The 27,178-nt window shown below is 44.0% G+C and overlaps 4 protein-coding genes across 4 annotated transcripts; all 4 read right to left on the reverse strand.

The window, feature by feature from the left end:
* Window positions 1-387: 387 nt before the first annotated feature.
* On the reverse strand, window positions 388-865 carry LOC117057477 (angiogenin-like). Its single transcript, XM_033168326.1, has one exon. The coding sequence runs from the start codon at window positions 832-834 to the stop codon at window positions 388-390; it is 447 nt and encodes a 148-aa protein (XP_033024217.1). The 5' UTR covers window positions 835-865.
* Window positions 866-6,663: 5,798 nt separating this feature from the next.
* LOC117057478 (vomeronasal type-2 receptor 26-like) lies at window positions 6,664-10,220 on the reverse strand. The gene is made up of 3 exons (XM_033168327.1): window positions 10,084-10,220; window positions 8,225-8,351; window positions 6,664-7,574 (listed from the first exon to the last, which is right to left on the reverse strand). The coding sequence occupies exons 2-3, from the start codon at window positions 8,349-8,351 to the stop codon at window positions 6,664-6,666; spliced, it is 1,038 nt and encodes a 345-aa protein (XP_033024218.1). The 5' UTR covers window positions 10,084-10,220.
* Window positions 10,221-17,376: 7,156 nt separating this feature from the next.
* Window positions 17,377-17,820, reverse strand: LOC117057479 (ribonuclease pancreatic-like). Its single transcript, XM_033168328.1, has one exon. It carries the CDS (start codon window positions 17,818-17,820, stop codon window positions 17,377-17,379), a length of 444 nt encoding a protein of 147 aa, XP_033024219.1.
* A 4,018-nt stretch (window positions 17,821-21,838) lies between these two features.
* LOC117058697 (ribonuclease pancreatic-like) lies at window positions 21,839-26,604 on the reverse strand. The gene is made up of 2 exons (XM_033170032.1): window positions 26,559-26,604; window positions 21,839-22,777 (listed from the first exon to the last, which is right to left on the reverse strand). Exon 2 carries the CDS (start codon window positions 22,759-22,761, stop codon window positions 22,327-22,329), a length of 435 nt encoding a protein of 144 aa, XP_033025923.1. The 5' UTR covers window positions 22,762-22,777; window positions 26,559-26,604; the 3' UTR covers window positions 21,839-22,326.
* Between the last annotated feature and the right edge of the window lie 574 nt (window positions 26,605-27,178).

Below are 27,178 nucleotides of genomic sequence, written 5' to 3' on the forward strand. Positions count from 1 at the left end.
TCTATGACTGTAATAAATATTTGATTTGATTTGATATGGCTGTAGCCTACCACCCACGTGGGCGGAAACAGGAAAGAAAATATCGGACAGTGCAGTACTGCATTCCACACTCCCTCCCTTGGATGCAGTAGGAAAAAGAAAAAGGAAATCAAATCAAATGTTATGCAACTTTCTCCTCATTTTAATAGTGACAGACATTGCTGGTTTAACAGAATCAAAGCATGTTTGTTTGCCGCTATGGTTTAGGATTTTGTTCTGTTTTGTTTTTTTAATTGCTGTAAAGCAGAGCTAGACAGAATGGCAGCAAAGGGGGGGGGGTTCAGTGGAGTTGCAAGGGATGGCATAATGGTTAAAAAGCTGAATATTTGGATCTGGGCGTTGAAAATCTTACGCCATGACAATGATGCTTTCGTCAAAGTGCACAGGCTCTCCTTTCTCATTACAGGCAATGACGATGTATCTGGGCGATCTGTTATCGGAATATCTGCAAGGTGGGTCAGTTGAGCCGCCTCTGTGCTTACAGGTGGTGACAGTGAAGGGGTGGAGGGAGATCCTCAGCCCGTCCCCATAATCCTTCCCTCCAGATGCAGTGCACACAGCTTTGATGTTATTCTTGGTGCCGTGGATGAAGGTGTTCACTTCCTTGCATTCTGGTTTGTCCAGACCGCGCTTTCTCATCATGGCGTCACAATACTCCTTGCCGACACTGCTCTTGGGATTATCGTAGTGCTGGGTTAGGAATTTCTTATAGGTGGGTGCACAATAGGCTCCCAGTGCCAGAACAGACACCAGAAAGGTGAGGAGGATAAGGCCAGATCCCTTGAAAGGCATCATCGTGGGCGACCACCGCCTGAAAGAGATACCTGGGGGGGGGGGGGGAAAGTAATGTGGATGTGTGAATGCTTTTTCCCCATTTGCCACCAGAGGGTGCTTTGTGAAACAGCTTGGAGTTCAAATGAATGCTGTACTGTATATCCTTGTAAATTCTTATCTGCAAATGTTGTGGTGGATGTTATCTAGTCATGATCACAAATCCATGGGAATATTGATACAAGCCAGTCACATTGCAGCTTATGTGTCTTATAACAGAAGCTTAATACACTTTTTAAAAAACAACAACACACTAAGTAGAATAATAGAAGCATAACCACCCCACCCCACTCCCACTCCTACTGCCCCCTTCCCCCTTCTTCTTCTTCCTAATTGTTTAAACCAATTCATAAATCAAGAATTTATGCATTCACCACTAATAATGAAACATATGTTGTAGATATTTTTCAACATTTATTATGCTATTTTTGTGACATACAAATGACATGAGAAAACTTGGTATACTTATTTGTACAACACCATCCTTGTTATAAAACCCTATAAAAAATTATAAAAGAAGCTTAGACCATTGTTGAGGTTCAGGGAGAGGAGGCCAGAAGATAGGATATTTGTACAAGCTAAGTTAAGTTTCTAGCTGAAGTGAGATCTGAGCAAGGGACTCATTGGTATGAATCTGAGCTCCAGACTAGCACTGAGAGACCAGGGTTCAAATCCCCACTCAGCCGTGAAGCTCATTGGAAAACCCTGGGTCAGTCTCAGTCTCTTACCTTAGTCTACCTCACAGGATCGATGAGAGGAGAGGAGAGGAGAACAATGGATGCTGCCTTGAGCTCCTTGGTGGAAAGGTGGGGTATAAATGTAATCAATCAATCAATCTCCCTTTTGTATAAACTCCCTTAAAATCCTTCTGAAAGTCTTCACCAAGCACCACCAGGAGCTCAACAAGAGAGTGGGATATAAGATTTATTTCTTAACCTTTAGGTTAAAGTGCTGTGCACTGGGAACACCATGAGCTATAAGTAGCTGGGTTGGTGTTGCAGCATCAGTAGATTTAAACAATTGTTCCAATTGTTGCTATATTTTGTCTGCTATAATCTTTTCGCATAGCCTTTTACATAAATGCATCTTAAGCTTACTCCCCACCTTTTCTAGTAAGATTTAGTAGGAGCTAAATTGAAGTCACTTTTGCATGTTGCATTTTGTGCACACAACAGCTCCTTCATCTCATCATGTGGTTTAACTTTGTACATTCACCCCTCTTAAAATATATTTATTCCCCTAATAACAACTGCATGCTTTATATTCTGCTTATGCTTCCCAGGCATGTAATGTTCTCTGACATTTCCCTTTTTCTAAGCTCAGGCAGGGAATCCTTGGTGCAGCAGGGAGGTCGGTACACCAAAAGGAATCCTGTACTGCCTCTGTTGCCCAACTTCCAGAACATGCACTCTTCCTCCGTATTGTTTCCTTAGGACACTCTAGACACAAAATGATGGACCATGGCTGGCTGAGTCACCTCTATGAGGACAACTGCTGGATGATTTTGAGGAAATATTCATGGAACAAATCGCCATGAGTTCTAGCTTCTAAGGAATGCCTCTAGACTCCAGTTCCTCAAAGGCTGGGCTTCCTTTTATGCAGGGCAGAACAAGCGGGTGCGGTGGGGGCAGTCTGACCCCTGTGTCACCACTGAGGGGGGTGACAAAATGCCGGGCGGCACTCACTGCAGGGCCTGCAGTGCCCCCAAGCCACTCGTCTCTCCTGGAAATAAACCCTGCTTAACTCGCTCCACTTTCAAAATCAGGTGCCCCCATAACAAATGCAGAAATGTGTGTGTTGTTTTTTCCAAGGATCATTTTCCTGCTTACCAAAAATTCCTGTTAAAATTCCCCCCCCCCCATGGTTAGTGTCACTGGGCACCTAAAAACCACCACCTAGAGTATTTCCCAGGACCTTTCTTAAGGGATTACTAAAGTGAGTAGCTTGCCTTGGTTTAAAGTTTAAAAGGGGCATGAGGGGGTGTAAGCAGAAGAACCATCACGCAGTTACCTCATCAAAGTGTAAGCTTCCCCACCACCCACAGGTGCTTATCCTGGCCCAGTGCTGTATGGTAAGTGCACTAGGGGGACTAGATTAGTCCCCTAAATGTTCTTCTGGTGCCTCCTTCCCAAAGCCCAGGAAGCTTCTGCACGACTTAGGAAGGGAGGTGCAATGCTGGTGCCTCTGACCCTAAGTGTTCCCCTTCAAAAATTTCCACTGGATGCCACTGCCCTGCCTGCTGCAGTGTCCACACCCTCCTCTTGATCTCTGAGAAGACATTCCTTATCACTCCCATGCCTCTCCATCATCGCAGGGTGCTCGGCTCCTGCTACCACTGGGAGGGTGTATGAGGCAGTCACCTAGGAGAGGGAGAGGAGCCGTGATGGTGGAGAGAAAGGAGGTTTTCTAAGATACTACCCAGCAGGATTGATCCAGCAGGGTTGTGTGACCAAACGAAGCTTGGGGCGGGTGCACACATGTTGGAGGGGTGCATGGGCTCCTGCACTGCGGGGGGGGGGAGGGCAGGGCACAGAAGGTGAAGGAGCCTGGCTTGGCAACCCAGCTCCGAGTGTTCGTCGCTTCCCTCTTGGGCTCCATGGTGGTGAGTGGGGAAGAAGGGGAAAGGGACAGAGGGTGGGAGGGCAAATGAAGGCAAGTGGGAGCAGCACCAGAGCAAGCCGATCAGGAGCCTGGGGGCACGCGTGCCCTGCACCCGGGGTGGGGCTAGTTGGCCACAGGGGTAGGGTGAACTGGGACAGGATGCTCTGCTGGGCCTCCGGAGTCTGCCTGCCTCCTCCCACTCAGCAGCCCTAGAGCTGAGTGAGAGGAGGCGGACAGACTGTTTGGGCAGCGCAGAGCCTGTCGGGTGCTCAAGCCACTGTGTCTCTCCCAGAAGAGATGCGTGGCATGGATGTGCTGCAGGCCCCGTGGTGAGTGCTGCCCAGCATTTGGTCACCCCCAGTGGTGACACCCAGGGTGCACCGCCTCCACTGCACACCCTTGCTCTGCCCCTGGGTATCCCACTAGCATTAGCCATAAAAAATGAGATATGGAGGTGGCAGAGGCAGGACAGAGGTGGCCTTGCATGTGCTGAATAAAAATCACTGGAATTATCAGGGTGTCACCCCCACCGCCCCCAGTGATCTTAACCCATCTAACACAGCTGGAGAAATTCAATGGGAAATTCAACTGTGTTGAAAAATCCAAAGAGATACAAATTTTAAAGGATGGCTGTGTTTCACCTCTCCTATTGTTTCAGACAGTGCAAATTCAATAAATATGCTTTTAAATGGAATCTGAACTGAATTTCTCCACCATCCCCAACCCCACTTCCAACTTACCCAGGTTCAGTCCTGTTGAGCTGATAAATAACTCTTTCTACAGGCAAGTCTGTCTCCCAAGTTGGCTGCCTTAATTCTTAGGAATTAAGGCAGGAAGGAATTTCAGCCTTTTAGACATTTTATATGTACAGTTGAAGAAAGAAAGGGTGTACTTCAAATACTCATAAAAACACATGATTTGCTTGCATGAACGTCCATAGGTATTTGTGTGGAAGGTGATGAGAAAATAAATATTCTAAATAAAATATAAAGCCTTGACTCAAAGAACACGTCTCGAATCAAAGAACATCTGGAGATAAAACCAAATCCAGGAGGGGACTTCCTTCACCACTTTCTGTTTTGAAACTGAAAGGTGCCAGGGAAGGGGAGTGCTGAGTCTGCTCCAAGGGCACATCCTCACTTCAGGTAGTGCAAAGTTAGCCTGCAACAAGACTGGCCCGCATCCTTCATAAATGGAGAGACTGCCTTGGAATATTTCCCAGAATCCTCTGCCACATGCAAGACGCTCCATGGCAGATGAGTCAATGTGGCAAGAATTCCATAAAACCAAACTGTGGAAATCACTCGCATTATTCATGTTTACAATTGGGGCTTGGAGAGGTCTAGTTTTTAGATGAAAATGGGAAATGACTGAGCGGAGCTAAACCCCTCCCCCCTCTTTACCTCCCCATACTATTTAATATCCCCCTCCTTGGCTCAACTGAAATATAAGTAACTGTGGTGATGGAGGGTGAGGAGCTTAGACTGCGGAATGTTCTACCTCTTCTGTGACTACACAAACACCCTTGCTTTCTTCTTCTCAACTTATGAACCCACAAACCCACATAGTATATGTATACTCACTTACCTGTGAGAACTGAATGGGACTTTGCTGGAAGAAGGATGTGGACAGATATGTGGGTATAGGGTATAATGCTAGTGAGAGCCCGCAAAACAAAATACAAATCAGTAGCCATAGCATCAGAAGTGAGTTTGTGATTGCCTCCAACTTACCCAAGTTTCGTCCTGTGAAGTGATGGATATTGCTTCATGCAGGGGCAAGTTTGTCTCTGAAGCTGCTGCCTCTATTCTTATATAGATCTTGGTGAGGTTGGGGGTCGGGGCAGGGAAGGGGGAAGGATGAAAGTTCAGCCACTTGCCATATGACGAGTAGATATGGATAGGATAAATATGTTTCGATTTCCCTGGAATTCCCTCCAGTGTGGACTTAATTTATGGGTTGGAAAGCAAATACCCTAAATAAAATCAGCACACATAATTAACATCAGATAATGCATCTACCTTCTGGAACTTAGTCCATATTTAAGTGGAGTACTTTGTTCGATATGTTTGATATTAAAATGAAAGGGGAACAGTGCATGTTTTTCTCAAGGGCACAGACTCACTTTGCATTGCTGATACCCAACAAGAATGGCCAGCTTCCTTCAAAATGGAGTGTTTACACTGGAACATTTCCCAGAATCCTCTGCTACATGAAGGGATTTTTCTGCTGACAGCAATTTCCTCACATACAACCCCCCACAACACCTGGGTCCTTATGGAAGGATGACACTCACTGGGTCAGAGATAGTTGTTGTTGTTGTTGTTGTTGTTGTTTTAAATAAAGTGTATCTAGCGTGTGTGTAAGTAGGGTGGCTGGTCTGAATATCTCTTCTACAGGAACACAGAAAATATTCTCACAGCATCCAGAAGTCTGAGTTTAAACATGTCTGTCCACTGCCAGATGATTTATATTACGCTTCATCCCTTTGCATGTTTGTATGGTCCATTGGGGATTTCTTTCGTAACACACAGACGCGCACACACACACAAACACACACACACACACACACACACACGTCACAAGTCATACGTCTTTTTTGTATAAAGTTTATTCAGACTTTTCACAATACAAAAAAACTATTCTAAACAGAAAATAATAATAAGAAAAGAACAAAACAAAAGAAGAAAAAGAGCTAGATGAATACAATGTTCTCTCACACATATATCCTAACTTTGAGCAATGAAATTTGTTTAAAAGATACATCTATTATTTAGGAATTGTGTGGTCATGGTTTCCTGTGATCAAGGTCATGTCCCAACAATTTCTAATTTATTTTACTAAGCAGAATGGTAAACTAGCAAGAATTAACAAGAGCTCAAATGATTTAGATGCCATATTTTTCAATCACTCAGCAACTACTTCATTTTCAATCCTGCTGCAAATTGCTTCCACATAACATTCCATTTGGACAACACCCAGCTGTTTGGGTCTCCAGCTGTTTTGGGACTACAATTCCAAACATACATAGATAGCAGTGCTAGTTGTCAAGGATGGTGGGACTTGTAGTACAAAAACAGCTGGCGACCCAGGTTTGGGAAATGCTGACACGAAAAAAAGATAAAAGCAAAGGAAATAGCATCTCCTTGCCACAACATAAGGTCCCTGACTAACAGCATCTCTTTCACCTTCTCAACTATGGTCCTCTTTCTTCCTTACTAATCTCTCTTTACTGTTCATCTCAGGCCTAAGTATAATGATGTAGATTTTGGGGAGGAAGATGCAACCCAATAAGCCAGCAGTAGAGGCCAAGATGGAGAAGATCTCCACAGCCACCATGTATTTCCCTTTGGTGCTCAGATAAGTGGGGACAAAGGACAGCCAAACACTGCAGAAGACCAGCATGCTGAAGGTAATCAGCTTGGCTTCATTGAAAGTGTCAGGCAACTTCCTGGCAAAGAAAGCCACAGAGAAGCTGACAATGGCCAAAAGACCCATGTAGCCCAGAATCAGGTGGAACATGATGTCTGAGCCTTCATTGCACTGCACTATGATTTGCCCATCCTGGGAGTGCAGGTCAAACTCTGGGAATGGGGGAGAGGATGCCAGCCAGCCAAGACAGATGCCAGCTTGAATGAGAGAGCAGAAGGTGATCAGGGATCCTGCCAGCCTCTTCCCAAGCCATTTCCTCAGGCTGTTCCCAGGCTTGGTCACCATGAATGCCAAAACCACAGTGAGGGTTTTGGCTAACACACAAGCAACAGCGATGGAGAAGACGAGGCCAAAGACGGTTTGCCTCAAGACACAGGTCACCTTTGTAGGCCTGCCAATGAATAAGAAGGAGCAGAGAAAGCAGAGCAGCAGAGAAGAGAGCAAGGTGCAGGTGATGCCCCAGTTGTTGGCTTTGACAATGGGAGTGTTCCAGTGCAGAGCGAAGGTTCCCATCACAACAAGTGTGACCAGAGAAAGCAGGAGAGCCGAGGAAGCCAGAATTGCCCCCAAGGGCTCCTCATAGGATAGGTAGCTTATTGTTTTCGGAATACATTGGTCCTGAAAGGTATTTGGGTAGTGATCCTCTGGGCACTTCTCACACTGATCTGCATCTGAAAGTGAGACGCATGCTTTTAGCATTTCTGGAAGCAATAATTATTAATATTATTGGTACTGTCCATTATGCAGTACACAGAACATATTACTGAGCTGATGAACCAAAGTCTAATTTTTCAACCAAGTGATGGTTACTCTCTCAGCATTTCAGCTTTACTAATCAATCCATTCATATTTATTTCTCATGGCTGCAGTATACTGATTGATTTCAGTCTTTCCCCCTTAAACATGTCTATCTATGCATCCAACCCCATGTCTTTGCATTTCAAGGTGAGCAACCCAAGTGTTTCTTTTTTACACTTTCCGTAATTGAGTTTGGGAATGGATGAAACAGCCCGGTAGCCTGTCATCGAGAAAATCTATATTTGACAAGAAATAATGTTACTAAGCATTGAAACTGTGTGGATACAATAGAGAAAAGTATTCACTACTTGTTAATAACTGAAGAAGAAAATTTGGTGGCTGCGGGTTCAAGGGTGAGAAAAGGAAGCTATGGAGTGAAATCCTAACCATTTCTACCCAGATGGATGTCATCCTGGTTTCAGTGGTGTTTAATCCCATGTGAACTTTATTTCACACTAAGACATGAATGTCTGTGTTGGAGAGGAAGATTGGAATTCCAGTTGACTCGGGTTTCTTCACTTACCCTTCTGGATGGAAATCCTCCATTTAGGGCACTGAACACAGTCATAGCAACAGATTTGCTTTCCCTGCTGGGCAAACATGCTCTGTCCAGGGTGGCAGCTCTCAACACAGGTGGAAATGGGCAGCATCTAATGGTAATGACAAGCAAGGGGTTGTGAATGGAATAAGTTGGCTTCTCTACATAATTCTTATTGTCATCTATGTCTGCTTTGCAGCAAAAAGGTCAATGGACTGAAATTAGAGAGTGACTGTCAAGCATTTGCTCCCTAGGCAATCATCAGGCCCCGTGACAAAGATGCTTTGTGCTGTCCCCGAACCACTTGGCCAGCCCAGCACAGGTCTGAATGGCAGAGAGATGCTAGTGCCAACCTTCTCCTTCTTGATAGATTGATTCCTCATAACTCAATGCTGATTCCCTCCTGCAGACGCTCTCTTTTAAAGTTTAAATAAGGATTAATTTTTACTTAGTGTACTTGAACTTGCAGATTAAAAGATACAATACAGGCAGGTGTTACATTGCTAATACATCATATATATATATATATATATATATATATATATATATATATATATATATATATCTAAGATAAATACTGTTACAGACTGACAGCAGCACAACAGAACATTTCCGCTGCTCTAACTGTTTAGACTGCTGATAACTGCCATACCTGCACAAACTGGCATAACTATGCCCTTTTAAAATTGGGTTTTTTTGTGGGGGGAGGCTATTGGGTTGTTGTTTTTATCTTGATTATGTATTTTGTGGTTTTATATTTCGGTTTTATTCTGTGAACCTCCCTGAGATCTCCGGGTATAGGGTTGTATATAAATTTTATCAATCAATCAATCAGTCAGTCAATCAACCAATTCAGGCATATGACAACACATATAGCCTTCCATAGCCTTCTGAGCACCAGCACTTTCCTGAGCATTTTGGATGCTTTCATCCCAAACATTATGGGCAAACCTCCATGGAGTTTGGCCCCACCATCAGCCTGATGGAGATCAACATCCTGGGACAGGATATCACTGGCACTCAATCCATCAACATTAGTGACCACACAATTCAGATGGTACCGGTAAATGGTTATCTTTCTACCTGGGCTCCACATGGTGGGACAGAGTCTCAAACAAAGATTGTTGCGTACAAAGTGTTTTGGGACACCACAATGAGCCATTGTGGTGTAGTGGGTAAGAGCGGTGGAGTGGTAATCTGGGGAACTGGGTTCATGTCTCTGCTCCTCCACATGCAGCTGCTGGGTGAGCTTGGGCTAGTCACATTTCTCTGAAGTCTCTCAGCCCCACTCACCTTACCATTACTGCATAAGTAACCAGGGCGCACAGGATAATTCTATACCTCCCTGCTGAGAGTCAGTGTGGTGTAGTGGTTAAGAGCGGTAGACTTGTAATCTGGGGAACCGGGTTCGCGTCTCCGCTCCTCCACATGCAGCTGCTGGGTGACCTTGGGCTAGTCACACTTCTCTGAAGTCTCTCAGTCCCACTCACCTCACAGAGTGTTTGTTGTGGGGGAGGAAGGGAAAGGAGAATGTTAGCCGCTTTGAGACTCTTTTGGGTAGTGATAAAGCGCAATATCAAATCCAAACTCTTCTTCTTCTTCTTCCCTTTTCAAGAGCCTTAAACATCTGCCAATTCCGTACTCTGAAAGACCTTGTTCTTTAACCCTGAGCTGCAAATTAGCTTCCAACTAGCTCTGCATCAACAAATTTGAACAAAGTAACAAAAATAGTATTTCATCAGTGAGTACCAGAGCTTGCCTCCTCACACTTCTCCTCTGTTTTCCTGGATCCCTTGCTCTCCTCATAAAAGATGATGATTAAAACAAGAAATAGTCCCACCCACCTGCTTGAACTTGGGATTCCATGCAATGGCACTTCCATCCACTGTGAACTCTTTTCCTGGGGGGGCCTGAGGGTCCACCCTCCCCACTCGGACTCTCTGGAAGGACTCATTGGGAAATGTGACCAAGTTGAGGAGATCATAGCCACCTGCATGCTGCCCCTTCTCGTCAAAAGAGATTTCTTCACCTGCACTGTTGTTGAAGTGGATGTTTTTCAGGAAGGACTGGAGCTAGATTGCAAGGGGGGAGGGGGGAGAGAGAGACCTGTAGGCTCATACACTCTCTCTTTTCCATTTGCCAGTTGGACTTTTGGCTTTTTACTACCATTCAGCAGTATGTTATAGGACACTAAAAGCTGCCTTACCGTTAGTGAAATCCTTGCTCTGTATAGCTCAGTCATTTCCACACTGGTTGTTATTAACTCTCTAAGGTTTCAGCATCTTTCCCAGCATGATCTTGAGATGCTGGGGGTTGAACATGGGACCTTCTGAATGAAAGCAGATGCTCTGACATTGAGCTGCAAGCCTTTCCAGTTCCAATACAGTGGTACCTTGGGTTACAAATGCTTTGGGTTACAAACGCATCGGGTTACAAACTCCGCAAACCCGGAAGTAGGGCCTTGGGTTGTGAACTTTGTCCCAGGATGTGAACAGAAATCGTGCACAGTGCAAGGCCCCATTAGCGAAAGCATGCCTCAGGTTAAGAACGGTTTTGGTTTAAGAATGGACCTACAGAACAAATTAAGTTTGTAACCCGAGGTACCACTGTACTAGGAGACATGGCTTGGTGTGTTTTTTGACTCGACATAGATTCTGGGTACTTCAAAAACCTTCCCCATTAACATATGCAACTGCCTTGTGCTGAGTCAAATTATTAGTCTCTGTAGCCCAGAACTGTCTACTCTGAATTGCCACAGTTCTATACAGCATACACCTGAGGTTTCAACCCAGTTCTGATAATAGAGGACACCCCTGCCCCTTGTGCAGCCCCAAGTAAGAGAATCCTGGGATGGATTAATTTAAAGAGCTTTTAATGTACAGCATGCACAGCTTGTGGCCTTTCACTGAGATAAAGTAACTCCCAATGATAGAATTCAGCAGGGAAAATCCCCAAGGCCTCTCCTCCATGCCAGGGATCAGCTGTGAAACATATGAAGCAGTAGTAATAACACCTGTGCTTCTAACATTGAGGAGAGTAGTTGACAGTACCTGCCAGGGATTAACTTTTGGCTGCATCCGTCTCTCACCCAGTACTTTCTGTTTGGCTCTTGATGAATACATGCTATGGAGAGCATGTGCTACCGCATGGACAGCATTGTAGATGGTGTAGCTCTGGCTGGACATTTCCATTTCAAACACAGGTCCAGGGAGTTTTTCCAGCTTCTCCCTCCCAGTGCAGGGTTCCTGAATTGTGCCAATTAGATTGTTATCTGGGAATGAGCAGAGGAATGCACTGACCCAGAATTGCTGGATGAAATAAAGATTTGGCTGCCATGGATTTATGGTCTCTAGAAAGTCCTGAAACCCTGGAACTGGATTTGAATGGAGTGTAAATGACAAGGTGCCATTGAAGGATATGGAAGGGAATTTGTATCCTGCCAGCACGGCAGTGAAATCCCATTGAGCTGTTGTAATCCACACCCTCTGCAGAGGGTACATATGTAAAACCTCACAGGAGACTAAAACCAGTCTCAAACCCTCTAGAGACTGACTGTCTCCGTAGACAAGAATCACATTCATTTGCCGCTGTGTGAGAGCAAACATGATTGGTCTCAACTTTTGTTGAAGTAGCTCATTAGGTAAAAAACTTGTCACTAGTGGGATCACCAGTGTCCAGGAAATGCAGAGATTATTTTGGAAAAGCCTTGGTCTCAGAGTACGAAGGAAGGTTTCTCCACTGTCATCATCTGAAACAAGGAGGCCAATCCAGTTCCACCCAAACTTCCTGAGTAGCCAAACAATGCCATCATACTGAGCTTCTTCATTGGGGACCATTTGGAAGAATGAAGGGAAGCGCCTTTGGTCACTCAGCACTGGATCCAAGGAGCCATAGCTGAACTAAAGGGGTTTTTTTGTATTTTTAAGAATGTAAAAACCATCTATTTGTTCATAGAAAGAATACTTCATTATTGTAGTGGTCAACCACCTGGTATTACTTTTCTAAGTCTACACCCCTGGCATTATTACATCTCAGGTTAGGAGAAGTTTCTAAGAAGGAGGCTGGATGCTCCCATGATTATATGGTCAGGTTTGGTAGAATTAGAACTTTGGTTATTAGTATTATGGGTTTATATGCCCCCCAGCAGAAATCCCAATGCTATTTAAGAAGGCAGTGTAGGCAACACATAGCTAGGAGGCTTTAACATAGTCTTGACACAAGCGTGGAAAACATAATGTAATGCGATTGAAAGCTAACCTTGCTGTTCTTTGGGGGTTTTCCTGTGCATGTCTGCCCTTGTGGTTGTATCTATGTATCTATACACATACCTGTGGAATCTTGTAGGTGTTTAATATATTGGCCATCTGAATAGAGTTTTGGGAGTTGAGCCCTCCAATGACAGCAATTACCGGTACTTTATCTTCTTCATTACATTGGTAATTGGGGGGATTTCGTTGTCCCATGAAAAGAAGAGCAAGAGTGTTCCAACAAGTTTGCGAAGGGTTAAAAGCATTCTCATAAAATGTTGATCCCAGTGTGATGTTGGAGAAGAATTTGGCATTCTTGTTGATCTCTTGCATGGCAAAGATGAAGGCAAGAACATGCTGGTAGTTTTTTGGGATCACACTGCAATGAGACAAAGAATGACTGCAAACACGACAGAAAAGAAACAACTGTGTTGAAGTTTTCATTTTGGTTCATGCATGTATTTAACTTGGATGTTTCAGACGACAGGACAAGAACATTTTATTCAAATCAATGATACTACAGCAATCTCCTAAGATATTATGCTTAGATGTGCAGTATGTAAATGGTAGATTCAAGGAAATCCATTGTTGTGCTGTGGATTTATTGGTGGGGTTGCATATTGGAAACCCAATATCCAACCCCACCAAGTTCAGTCAGCCCTTGAATCTAAGCCCAATAGATATGCTTGCCTTTGGGGTGGGGGTGGGTGGAGGTGTATTTTATTCATATTCTGAACTGCCCTTTGACCAGATATAGCCAGAAAATAAAAGACAACAACAAAAATAACCCAATAGATTTATACACACGTACACACAAAGTCCTGAGTATTATTTTAAAAAAAAAACTTGAGAAATAAAACCTTCCTTTTCTTTTTTTTATTCAGCAGGATTCACTTCCCATATAATTGTGATCACACAAGCTTCCATTGGAAATTGCTTCCTCCCATGTAAACGTGTGTTAAGGAAAGCTCTCCTTGATCCCAAATATTTGAGAGGAAGCATCCCATTGGCCTTGATGGAACTGTTAACATTGTGGAGTAGAGGGATTTGATTAGGTCGCATATGGTGCCGTAGACTAATGACGACGAGTTTCTTTCTGCTAACTGAAGTGGTGGGACAAAAATCTGAATGTACCCTGTGAAGGCTGACAGGAGAACCGGAGACAGAAGTTGATGGCCTTCTATTTATGTCATCAAGTCAAGAATAATCGGTGGACCAAACAGAAAATTCCCCAACAAATACGTAACTACTTACTGAGCAGATAATGAAGAGGATTGTGGGTACTCCATAAATTCCTGCATTCTGAAGTTTGCTAGCGTAATGGATATAAATTCACCAATGATCAGGTCTGCTGGAGGACCATATGAATTGGTTTGAATTGTTTTTCCCAATCTGCAAGAACTCAAACTCTTGCTAGAAGAACAATGCAGCACCAACAGCAGCAAAAGCAGATGGTGTACTAACCATTCTTGGGCTGAACTGAAAGCCATCATGTTTACCTATTTTTTCACAAACAGCATTTCAGTCTTGGCTGAAGTTATAAGGAAACTTGGCTGCATGGAGGCGTGTACCTGCCTCAAATCTACCTCCCTAACTGGATTCATGTAAGTTGATAGGACAGATGCCTATATAGACTACAACACAGGACCATCACATTTGGAAAGGGCTGTTTCTGTGGCTGTTATTGTGCCTGGCATCTGATTTGCCACAGGACATTTAAAAGTAGTCATGCTGATCAATAATTATAAAAATTACAGGGTGAGGTATTTGTTTTGCTAAGGTCCTCAAGTCACAGAACAAGCAAAGTTCTTATGCCAATGAGATTTCTGCTATAGTCCAAGATCTTCTCCCTTGGGAACACTGGCTCAGAAAAACAATGGGATGACCCAAACCATAGCGTGTGTGGCAACCACTATTCTCTGGATAAAATATGCAAGTGATGATAATCACATGCAGTCAAAGTATGATGACTGACTGTAGAAAAACCCTTTACCTTGTGGTGTGATTGAAAGTGTCCCTAAATGACTGGCAATGGGACCACTGCTGGTCTGGTCTACAGATATATTGAATTGTGAACCTTGAAACAGAGAAGCACCAGGCTTAGGGTTGCATCCACCCAACTCATACTTGGAGTCAAAAGGTAAAAGTTATAGGTAAACGACTCCTGGATGGTTAAGCCCAGTCAAAGGTGCTACATCCCAGTTCCTGACAACCTAGTAGTTCAAAAACACTCCAGTGCAAGTAGATGAATAATAATTGCTGTGGCCGGAAGGTAAACCATGTTTCTGTGCGCTCTGGTTTCTGTCATAATGTCCTGTTGCAGCAGAAGTGATTTAGTCATGCTAGCCACAAGACCTGGAAAGCTGTCTGTGGACAAACACTGGGTCCTTTTTACCTTTCACCTTTGAATTTATGTTATGTAATTTTTACTAATGTTTGTTGCATGTTGACAGTCTCATTGGTTCCTTTCTTACATTTGCTGCAAGCAAACAACTTCTATAACAGTGCTATGAGCAGTATAGGTATACAGTTCTGTGTTTTTAATAATTTACTTTGGCATGCAAATCAATTTAATTGTTAGTGAAAACTTCCTTATTTGTTTATTACCTATGTACACACAATTCTTCTGTGGAAGAGAACTTCCTTTTAAATTACACAACAAATATTTAACCAATTTGAAAAGAAATACAGTAGGTGTCAGCCATTAAAAATGAGAAAGCATGTTTTCTCTGAGTGGAAATGTGTATAGTACTCACAGGCACATGATTTCACAGTACTAAATGTGGTTGGCAACTTCCCAGCCCCAGTTTCATACTCTTCAGCATTTGGAAGCCAAAATCTGGGATGCCATCTTCTCAGACACCATCTTCCATTTTTTTAATCGCAGATGGCCATTTTGATTGCTGCAATCTCTCTCATTTCCATGCCACAGTTGCTGCCCTTTTTTCGGCCATGGCTCCCTAAAAATGTGCCTTTTGAGGAGCCACACAAGACTGGGGGGAAACAGTGGCACACAATCTTGTGAGATCACGGTAACCAAAATGGCCACTTTTCTCTTGTGATAAAAAACAGGATGTCCCAGTTTTCCCAGGACACTTGCAGGTTACGCAGTCTCCATGTTAAAAACCACTGTCTTCTCTGTGGAAGTATGTGTAGCCAATCAGCACTCTCCTTCTTAAAACCTCCTTTTTCAGTACACTTGCCCCCCTTCACAGTAGTGTACATAGTTGATCTGTGTGTGTGTCTTATGATGTTTACTAAGCTTATTGCTTGATACCTATGAGAACAGAAGAGGAGTATGATGTCACATAGTGAACACTGGAGTGCAGCTGTGAGCCACCTGTACGAGAAGTGTAGCTACCAATATATCCCCCTTTCAAAGTTAAAGCAATTTTTAAGCAATTGACCTCAGAAATGTGATAATTGTAGAGAAACTATTGTATCAAATTAAAGCATACAGCAAAGCAGACAATATGCCACCCAAAGAGCATGTATTTCTTTGCAAATGTGACCCACATCTGGGTTCAGCTAGTAGCAATGAGGTCTCTCTAGTCCGTTGACTCAGCTGCTGAAATGCTGTGGAAGGTTTATGCCAAAAACAGACCCCTGTGTTGCAATGTGAAGCAATCACAGAAATACAGACACAACACGTAGGCTAATAACTGTTAGAGCATATATAATAGGATAATGATATCATTCAAAAAGTAGAAATCATTCTATTAGAGTTGATATATACAATGTAACAGAGTAGTGGCGCAGAACATCAAACCATGTGTTCAAGATAGGCGTCAAAGGTGAGTCTCACAATGGTTATTAACAGAAGACGTCTCAAAAATCTAAAAAGTAAAGTTTTCTAAATAGTTTTTCAAAAGTTTCAATGGAAGGCATCCCAAAGTCTCAAAGACAGTTTTTCCGGAATGATTCCTATTTTCTGTTTCTACTTTTTGAATGATATCATTATGGAAAGTTTATAAACATTCCAGTACTGAGATTTTTATTTTTTGGGTTTTTTAATCCTGTCAGCTGAAAAGGACAAAAGACAGATTAGGCTATTGGTAGGAAGGGAGTGTAAGGAAAGGAGGGAGGCAACACTTTCTTCATCTAGCTATTAAAATGAGTGCCAAGGCACAAATAGGGATGGACAAATCTGTCCATATAAATTTCTCCCAGTTTCTCAGTCTTCCATTCTTAAATTCTGCACCAGTTTATCATTATTTTTTCAAGTTAATCAGCATTTTAGTAAACATTTCCTCAATATACACATTTTTGCAAGCAGTACCCTTGAATACAATACATTTCTGTATATAATTTTCACAAATATGTGCATTTTTATGCTGACATTCCCTTAGTATATTCGTTTTGGTCAGCATTACTCATATGAAGAACTGTACTGCAAAATTCAGAGAAGTATGTATTTCAAATGTTTTGGTTCCCATGCAGTTTTGGAAGATGTGAATAAGGTAGTGCCACATTAAAATGTGAATCAAAATGAATTTGTCACCCATCCCTTGGTGCAACAAATGTGGCACGTTTATACTTCTGATTAGAAATCTGATGTCGTTTGGTGAAAATGCTGAGGAGGGGACGCAGCAGGTGATACTTTCATTATCATGGTGGAAAGAGGGAAAAGATACCCAAAGAGGCCAAAAGGAAAAGGGGTAAAGAAATGTCATCCAAAGGTATTTCCCAAAGCTGCTTCTTGAAGAACTCCAGTTCCCAGCGTTCACTGGGAAAGCAAATGACTCTTAGAGCAGGATAAGTTTGTATTGTGGATATGTTACATAGATACACCAAGAAGAAAGCATGCAGGATAATAGAACCGAGTTTGGGCCAACATGTCCAACAGCTTCTGACTTTAGCAGATGGAGGGTGAGTTGCTTCCCCATTTGCCTATGTCCTTTGAGTCACATAGTGAGTAGGATGGTTGCCGGTGCAGGTCACGCGAATGCGCAAGTGTGCGGGTTTTCCACTGTACCTGCAGTTATAAGGCGGTGGGCCACCTGTGTATCTGCAGATGACCATATCGAAGGAGTCTGTGCTGTCAAAATAGTTACTTGAAGGAGTCCCTCTCCCTCTGCACACTTGCACGACACTTATGGGGAAGTCGTTGATGAAGGTACTTGTCTCTTTGCAAACATATCGAGTCATCCCTTTCTGCATCATCATCAGCGTGCAGTAGGTGTCAGGGTGGGAAGTTGGGTAGCTTTTGGGGTAATCAATGTGCTTCCAAACAAAAGCTTCACGGGACTGTCCTTCACCGGACCGCACAAGCAGAAGCCCAAGAAGGATGGCCGGATGTGCCAGCAATGAGCAGGAGACCTCAGAGGACTGCATGGTGGGGACTTGGAATCTAGAGAGAGGAGGAGGAGGAGGAGGAGGAGGAGGAGGAGGAATAAAAGGGGAAATGTTAAAGTGATGCCTATTTGTGTAGGATGAAAACAAGGCCATATACAAAATGAAGTGGTAGAAGTCTAGAGTGAACCATTTCAGGCTTCAGGTGCTGGTGGGCTGAAATTAGGCATAAGGGAGAAATAAGATTCAGTTCACATTTAAAGGCAAATCCATGAAATCTAGGCTGTCTGAAACAATATACAAACCAAAATGCTGCTGTCCTTTGAAATTCACATTTCCCCCCAAATTTTGCAATGCAATTGCATGCCAGGCAGAGTCCCCCGAACCCCGGGCAGCCCCTGAGGGAAATGACTCAAGTGCTATTGTGTATATTGTGTGTCCTGTATTGTGTGTCCTGTATAATCCCTCCTTCTAGCTGGCCAACCCCCCCCCCGGCAACACCTCCCCAGCCGGGATTGGGCGGCTGCTGGAGTAGGTGGAGTCCACAGGTATCCAACCTGGGAAGGTGGTGCCAGGAGCTGTTCCGTGATCCAAGGGGGCTACTCACGACGCAAAACGCGCACCCCATTTGATGTAGGGAACGTTCATTGTTGTTGTTAGTAAAAATTCCATACCACCCTTCATCCAAAGATCACAGGGTGGTTTACAATATAAAGACATGAAAATACATACCGCAATAACAATCATTAAACCTATTTCCATAATCAGGGAAAGAAACACCAATGAGAGGGGTGTAGACACAGCCAGTGGTGGAGAAAATTTAGCAGGTAATATTGTTTATCTTCACTTGCCGATTTCTGCAAATCTTGTTACTACTTAAAGGTACCAAAGGAACCCTTATTAGTTAATGGAATGTATGGATGCAAAGAACAGACTCAGAGCAAGCCTGATTGGAATGGTTTCCTACTTACCATATATATAAGAAAGAATGACAGGAACAAGAGTAGCTTTTCAGGTGGGAAAAGACTTTATCCAGGTCTCCTCTGATCACTTACGCTTAGGGAGATCCCACTTATATTCCATAAGGTTGCAGAATCTCTCTCCAGCACACAAGCTTTTGAGTGGCAATGTGACTGCTCTTTTCTTGTAAAAACGGATCTCTTCCAATGTAGTTAGGCACTCTCCCAGCTCTGAATTGGGAAATTCTTACGTTTCAGCTCCATTCATTGGTCAAGGGACTCTTGAGTACATATATCCACCTGATGTTTATCTCACTCAGTGCAGATCTCAGACGCTTACTGGAGAGTTTCCACAACTAACAGTGCAGCAATGGTGGACAAATAGCAGCTGATGCCACAACCAATTTTAATCTTAATATTTCTGAGTGTTGAATGTAAGAAGAGACCTGGTGGGTCAGATATGCATCAGGCTGCCTTCTGGAGTGCCTAGAGAGGGAACCGAATGCTGCCAACAATTTCAACACCTCCAACTATCCAGAAGGCACTTCCAAAGGCATGGCAGGGAGGGGAGCAGGGGGAGACCAAGGCACGGGGATTTACCAGGGTGATGATGGGTTCAGTAAATATGGAGTAAATGTTTTCTTCTGGGTAGATATGGATAAGCTTTCACTGTTGACTTCTAGAGAGCCTGGGGAGGGAAATGAATGCTGACAACTCCAATGGAAAGAAAGAAGCCTGTGGACAATAATTTATCAGTGAGATGATGTGTCAGAATGTATTGACAGCTGGGACAACTGTAGGCACCATCATGTGAGCAAATGATCCTGGCCCTTTAAAAGAAAAAAAGAAGAAAAAGAAACTCCAATGCTCTGCTTGTTCAGGTTTCACACTTGGCATGCTTTACTGGGACTGCTCTTATCTACTTTCACGGAATTATCTGCCCAATTTCCAGAGATGTTCAGCCCTGAAAAACAATGACAACAACCAAGAGTTCAGAGTACAAACACTTCTCAGCTAAGCCAACAGAATGCTTGGGGTATTTAAATATCATCTGATACCTAGTGATGTAGCATTGTAATTTGATATACTGGTTTTCTGTTGTTACTCCATCCTGCAACTCTCTCCCCTCCCCTCCCCCCCATTCTTTGCTGGACAAGGTTAGGTGGATTTGACTGATTGAATCCGAAGAGTGCTCACTAATAGTTACTCATCATCCCAGAAAAAAGTGGCAAGTGGGGTGCTGCACAGTTCTTTCCTGGGCCCGTTGCTTATGAATTATTTGGACGCAGGAATTGAGATTATGCTCATTAAATTTGCAGAGGACACCAAACTGGGAGGAGTAGCTAATGCCACAGTGTACAGAATTGGGATTCAATATGATTTTAAGAGATTGGATAAATGGGCCAGAATATCATCATCATCGTGATATATCCTACCTAAGCTACTCTGGGAGGCTTCCAACTGAATATATTAACAATAATAAAACATCAAACATTAGAAACTCCCCAATATAGGGCTGACTTCAGATGTCTTTGGAAAGTTGTATAATTCTTTATCTCTTTAGCATCTGATGGGTCCCTGGCTACCTGTAACTTCATTTCTTGTAGCGAGGGAACTACCAGAAGGCTTTCAGAACTGGACCTGGTATTTGGGCTGAATGATGGGGATGGAGATGCTCTTTCCGGTATACAGGGCCAAAACCATTTAGGGCTTTAAAGGGCAGCACCAACACTATGAATTGTGCTTGGAAATGTACTGTGAGCCACTATAGATCTTTTAGAAGTGGTGTTATATGTTCCTGGTTTCTGCTCCCAGTCATCAGTCTGGAAGTTGCATTCTAAATTAGTTGTAGTTTCTGCATCACCTTCAAAGGGAGCCCATGTAGAGCATATTGCAGTAGTCCAAGTGGGAGATAACTAGGGCATGCACCACTCTGGCAAGACAATGCGTGGGTAGATAGGGTCTCAGCCTGCGCACCAGATGGAGCTGGTAGGCAGCTGCCCTGGACACAGAAATGGCCTGCGCCTCCATGGACAGCTGCGAGTCCAAAATGACCCCAAGGCTGCATACCTGGTCCTTCAGGGGCACAGTTATCCCATTCAGGACCAGGGATTTTTAAGGTGAAGGAAAGCAGGGCCCCAGTACTTATGAATTTCTTCATAGACACAAGTACTCACTCCTCTTCCACAGCTAACCACTACCATAGAATGAAGAAGGAATTCTCTGGGCATGCACAGAATGCATTACCCACACTACACAGTTTCCACAGCCTCAACACTTAAGAACTTCTTGGACACAGATACACCGTTTCAGTATTTGCATTTGCAAAAATTCATTTTATTGCATGCTAAAGCAAGGGTGCTTATGAAAGACAAAACCTCTACAAGTTGATACATATTTGCTAAGATTGGAGGAGGCAGGAGAAAGTGTTATTTATTAACACTGAATATAGATTTCTTGCCTGCCATTCATTATATTGTCCCAATATATTACCCACAATGTAACAATAAAGGATTAAAACCATTTGAAACAATTTACAATCCTAAAAACATATATCCCATGTGTTGAAAATCATGGCAAAGAGATGAGTCCTCATCGCAGGATGAATGCTTTGTAATATAGGTTTCAGAAACATCCCTGTGTGGAAAGGGGAACTTAACACCTTAGGGACTGTGACAGGGAATGTCTTCTCTCAGGCAACAGCTCCCAGTCACTGCTAGGGAGTGACGATGTATAACAGAAATCAAGCAATATGCATGCCTGGGTGAACCAGAGCTTTAATGCAGTTTGGGAGCTTTGTGGCCCTCTAGGTATTGCAGGATCACAACTCCCATCATCCATAACCATTGATCATACTAGCTTGGGCTAATGCGAGTTAATGGCCACTAGAGGGCCACAGATTCTCCACCCCAGTTTCAGTTTCTCAGTGCACAAATTGACTCCTTTGAAATGTTTCTCAGGTGAGGGTGCTGAGGAAGGGATGCTGGAGGAGATGAAGAGGGGATATGAGCAGAGTTACCAGATGCAAAAGAGAACAGTTGTGTAGATGAGGGAATTTCAGCAGATCTAGCTTTCGTGATGAGCCACACATTCCGTGATTATTCTTTTTAGTACCCAACCACCAAAAGTGCCAAAGTTGTGCCTGTCCTCTTTGGCATCTTTCCACCTTTGGCCAAACCCTGCACATAGAAAAAGATCTGACTGAGTAAGGAATAGTTTAATTCCCCTCGTTCCACTTCTCAGGCCTACAGTTCCCAGGGGCCCCTGGGTGAAGGAACTATTGCTAAACCGGGTTTAAACCTGCACTGTGGAGGTACAATGCAGGAAAAGCAGAAAGCAAAGAAGAAGAACCAAATGAGCAAAGAAGTGATGCCCGTAAAGATTTATTAGTGACCCCTGCCCCCTCCTCTCAGGTCTACATTTCGCAGTGCCTCCTGTTAGGAAGGAACTATTGCTAATCCACTTTAAGCCTGCAGTGTGGATATGCCCTCAAAGTAAAGCGGCAGAGAAAGCAGCAAGCAAAGGGAAATTCAACGGTTGCCAGAACGTCCTCAGACTTCTGCTTCCTGTGGATGAACGGTGGGTCGCATCACACCAGTCTGTCAAGGTGAACAGGCAGTCTGTTTCTGCAGCCCACACGGACTTTCTTGGACTGCGCCCTGCCACGATAATTACAGTTGGGGAATCTCCCTGTGTTGCGGCAGACGACCACACTGAAGCGGCTCTTGCTGGTATACAAATTGCCCCGGTAGTGAGTTCCCCCACTGCCACAGATTCCCTGGACGGAACGAGGGTTGCCGTTGATGAAGGTGTTGGTGGGTTTGCAGGCCGGCCTGGTCAGTCCTCTCCGAGCCATCATCAGGTTGCAGTAGGCATTGGGGTTGTTTGCTCCGGTTTTCGGAAAATCAATGTGTCTGTGCTCAAAATCCCGGTAGCTTGCTCCTTTGCTGGACTGCACCAGCACAACCACGAGGAGGACGGCCAAACGCAGCAGCAGCCAGCAAGAACCTTTGGTGGTGATCATGGTGTGGCTGCTGAATCTATAGAACGGAAGGAAGAAGGGGAGGATATTTTAAAGCAAGGAGCAAATTTTTAAATGAATAAAATAAGAGGCACTGATTGGGATGTTTCTCTCTCACACCCCAACTTTAAGTTCCATTTTCCACATTTCCACATTTGTTTGCAATTTATTTATTTATTCATAGGATCCACTGTTTTGTCCAATCTCCTGGCAATGTTCCTGGGAGGGACTGAAAGATCCTGGGTCAACACTACATAGGGATGTGGTATCATTCGAAAGGTCATTCTTTTTCTCCCAATAAGATGGTTTGGAGACTGTGGAGATCTTCACTGCTGCTGCTGCTGTAACAGCAGCAAAACAAACAAACAAACAAACAAACAAAAACACACACAAAACCCCCACCACATACAGAATGAACAGTAAAAGTAAAACCCACCGCCTCCCTCATCTGACAAAGAAATGCGCTCAAATTTTAGATAAATTCACTCTCCTTTTTCTTCAGGGTCAATTTCTTCTTCACCCCTGAAACATGCGCGTGCGCGCGCACACACACACACGCACACACACACATATATATTCAAAGTCTAATTCTCGCTGAAGTAATAAACCTGTTTCTGGGTTCTTAATTGCAGGTGAGGACACACTGAATGCTTTTTCAGACACACACACACACACACACACACACACCCTTCCACACAGTAAACTCTAAGAGAAGAAGATTTCAGGCCTAGATTTTCTCTTGCCATAATCATTCCTTCCTTCCTTCCTTCCTTCCTTCCTTCCTTCCTTCCTTCCTTCCTTCCTATACATTTTATTAGGATTTATAAAGAGAAATATCAAATATCTCTCTTTTTGTCCAAAACTAAAACATTGATCTAAATACAATAAGAACAGAGAAAAAGAAAAGCAGGGAACAGAGAGAGAGAGAGAGAGAGAGAGAGAGAGAGAGAGAGAGAGAGAGAGAGAGAGAGAAAGAAGAAGAAGAAGAAGAAGAAGAAGAAGAAGAAGAAGAAGAAGAAGAAGAAGAAGAAGAAGAAGAAATAGACAAGAGAGTAAAAAAGAGAGGGAGGGAGGGGAACTTCAGAAATTGAAGAACTTCTGATTCTTCATCTGACCACTGTATATAAACAATATTCACTTCTACCACTTCAACCATAACACCCTACAAAACTGCTTTCTATAAACAAACATTATCCTCCATCCGCAAATCCAAATGTAATTCTTCCATTTTCATTTCCCCCTGCTCTGGTACTCTCTCTCTCTCTCTCTCTCTCTCTCTCTCTGTGTGTGTGTGTGTGTGTGTGTGTTGGAACGGACTGTCACGTGATACCCTGGACATTTGTCTTATAAAGCCATTTCCCATTCTTGGGGAGATGATGTTGTGGGCTAGGAGCAAGCCCTCCCCCCTTGCATGGGGCGAGATAGTCCCTGCGCCATTGGATGGTCCTTGGCCACGTCATCCTTAGGCCACCCAATCCGGACAGTCCGGGGGCGTGGCGTGGGCTATTTAAACTGCCCACAGCCGAGGACTTGCACGTGTTTTCTCCCTGCTCGTTCGGTTCTCTCTCCATCACTCCCTCCTTCCCTCTCTTAGGTTGGGCTCTTTATTTCTTGACCTTGCTATGGACCTCGGTTGGTCGCCTCAGTTGTCCAAGGGGCCTGGTAGGAATTTTTTCTCCCCTCTTGGCAAACTGGCATTGGCCATTTGGTTTTTTTCCCACCTACCTTGTAGCAAATCGTCACAACTTTGCAAGGTTAGGCATTGGAGTATTAAGTTGAAGGTGAGGGAAGGTACTGGCCACCACCTACCTTTCCTAATTCAAGGGAAAGGAATCCGAGGGGTATGGTCTCCATCCAAAGCCCCAAACGGAGAGCTAGGGCCATGGCATGACCCCTAGCGGTGACCCTGGGGGAGTTCCTAGTTGATGTGCATCAGCAGGGCTCCCCCTACTGGTGGTGAACCCTTTCAAGACTTCCTGCGGATGGGCAGGAGTCAGATACAGTATACCGTATTTTTCGCTCCATAGGACGCTCCGGACCATAGGGCGCACCTCATTTTTAGAGGAGGAAACAAGAAAAAAAATATTTTTCTGGTTTTCCTCCTCTAAAAGCCCTGTTTTGTTTTGTTTTTTGTTTTGTTTTTGAGGATCAGCTAAAAGTTTTGCAGCTTTTTTTTGCAAAGGGAAAAGCCCTGGGGTTTGGGGGGGGGGGTTTGGAGGATCAGCTAAAGGTTTTGCTGCTGTTTTTGCAAAGGCAAAAGGCCTTTTTTGAGAATCAGCTAAAAGTTTTGCAGCTTTTTTTGCAAAGGGAAAAGCCCTAGGGGTTTTTTTTGTTTTTGTTTTTGTTTTGAGGATCAGCTAAAGGTTTTGCAGCTTTTTTTGCAAAGGGGGAAAAGCAAAGCTCCTTTTGCAAAGGGGGAAAAGCAAAGAGGAAAAGCCCCATTTTTATGGGGTTTAACTCACATTTCTGAAAAATCTTAAGGAAAGGGAGCCATTTCTACTGTTTTCAGACAGATAATCTAATCAGCCGGTCACATGTCCTGGGGAAACAAACAACCTCCCTCTGCAGCACATTCAACAAAGGAGGGCGGGGCTGAAAGGGAGCCGGGGACTCTTATCTCTCTCCCGATCTCTTGCTGATCAGCTGCTGAGCGGGTCCTTTCAACACTCCCTTTTCTCTTTGTAAAATAAAAAGCACAATCTGCTTTTGGCCCCTGGGCAATTCAGCTCCAGGGACCACCATTCGCTCCATAAGACGCACAGGTATTTCCCCTTACGTTTTAGGAGGAAAAAAGTGTGTCTTATGGAGCAAAAAATACGGTAGTTGTGTGGTTTCCAAAGCCTAAGCCAATGCCACTCACATTCTGTATTCACCCATTAACCTAAAACACTACCCAGGAGGGTTTAGGACCTTGCCACGCAACCTTTGTTATAAGCCAGAGACAGAGCTACCAGCTCAGTGCGCAGTACCAACAGCACGTGTGATGGGGTGGAGCCTTCCTCCTGGCACCTGCATCGCCTGAAAGGGATCGGAGCAGGGCAGGGTGGCAGCAGGTGGTTTTGGCCAGGTGGTTGCCCTGGCAGGATCAATCTGGTATTCCTGCTGAGGCACTTGCATGAATCAAGCTGTGCCCCTGCCCTTTCCCAGCCCTGCCCAGGAAAGCTGCATTGATACTAGCGCCAGGTGGGTGGCTTCACCCCAAGACATGTGCCACAACTGTCGCTGTGCTCTGCAACTCATTTAAGGTGGGTGGACTTCACTGCTAGAAAATATTAAAGATGCAATTCTCAGAGAAGCCAAGCACAGTGCTGGCAGCCACCCGAAGACAGCTTTATAACGAGGCAGCCCGTTTGTCCATTTGGGTCAGTATTCTTTCCAATGATTGGCAGTGGCTCTCCAGAGGTCCAGGCAGGAGTCTTTCCCCAGCCCCAGATGAAAATGCCAGTGATTGAACCTGAGACCTTTTGCATGCACAGCATGTGGTCTGCCACTGGGCCACAGTCCTTCCAAAGAACAGATCACACAACGAAGATGCCAGGTGTCATAAACTTGGCAATACTGTCAGGAGCCCCAACAGAAGATGCCCATTAGTAAATATGCTTCCTTGTTTTCTGGGCTGTTTTAAAAATTGTTTCTGGTTTCTTTTATGGTAGGCTTGAGGTCCATACAAAAGGCAATTCAGAAATGAGAGAGAGAAAGAAAGAAGGGAAAGCTTCCTTAAACATGAGATAGTCAAAGTGCAGTTTCCTTAAAGGGTAAAACAGCAGGCAGAAGTTTGCGAATTTCCACTTCCAACTTACCCACGTTCAGAAAAGTCTCAAGGTAACGGATGCTACTTTCTACAGAAGCAAGTGTATCTCTCAAGCTGCTCTCTGAATTATTATATAGGTTTCAGTTAGGCCAGGATGAGGGTAAAAGGGGGGGGGGAAATTCAAGGACTTGCAACATATAGATGGCGAAAGGAGGACAGAGGGCTTTCATCTGAAAATTGCACCATTGGCTGCATGTTTCCAAAGCTTCCCGTAAATGAGAAATACAGTGTAATGAGGAATAAAGTGTTAAAGTTCTTTCTTTCTTTCTTTCTTTCTTTCTTTCTTTCTTTCTTTCTTTCTTTCTTTCCTTCCTTCCTTCCTTCCTTCTTTCTCTCTCCTTCAAAATGTTGAGGTGACTGTGTGGGCATTACTGATAGGGGACATCACTGAAATCAATTTTTTAAAACCGCTTGGCTGCTGGGAGTGGGGCTTCACTCCGTAGCATATGCGTTGTGACGTCACGACGCATGCGCTATGGAGCGCAGTCTGCTCCTCGGCCCTTCTCCCTTCCTAAAAAAAGGGGGGGAGGGAAGGGAAGCAGCTGCTTGCTCACTCGGCCGGCGGCTGCTTTCCTTTCCTTTTTTTCTTCAGGGTTTTTCTCGGCGCAG

The sequence above is a fragment of the Lacerta agilis genome, chromosome 14, assembly GCF_009819535.1.
Source record: "Lacerta agilis isolate rLacAgi1 chromosome 14, rLacAgi1.pri, whole genome shotgun sequence".
Classification (NCBI taxonomy): domain Eukaryota; kingdom Metazoa; phylum Chordata; class Lepidosauria; order Squamata; family Lacertidae; genus Lacerta; species Lacerta agilis.

Bases quoted from the DNA above. Each gene is read 5' to 3' on its own strand.
- LOC117058697 (XM_033170032.1), bottom strand. From the start codon at position 22,761: ATGATCACCACCAAAGGTTCTTGCTGGCTGCTGCTGCGTTTGGCCGTC.
- LOC117057479 (XM_033168328.1), bottom strand. From the start codon at position 17,820: ATGCAGTCCTCTGAGGTCTCCTGCTCATTGCTGGCACATCCGGCCATC.
- LOC117057477 (XM_033168326.1), bottom strand. From the start codon at position 834: ATGATGCCTTTCAAGGGATCTGGCCTTATCCTCCTCACCTTTCTGGTG.
- LOC117057478 (XM_033168327.1), bottom strand. From the start codon at position 8,351: ATGCTGCCCATTTCCACCTGTGTTGAGAGCTGCCACCCTGGACAGAGC. The intron at 7,575-8,224 runs GTAAGTGAAGAA...TCTCACTTTCAG, and splicing joins GAGGATTTCCATCCAGAAGG to ATGCAGATCAGTGTGAGAAG.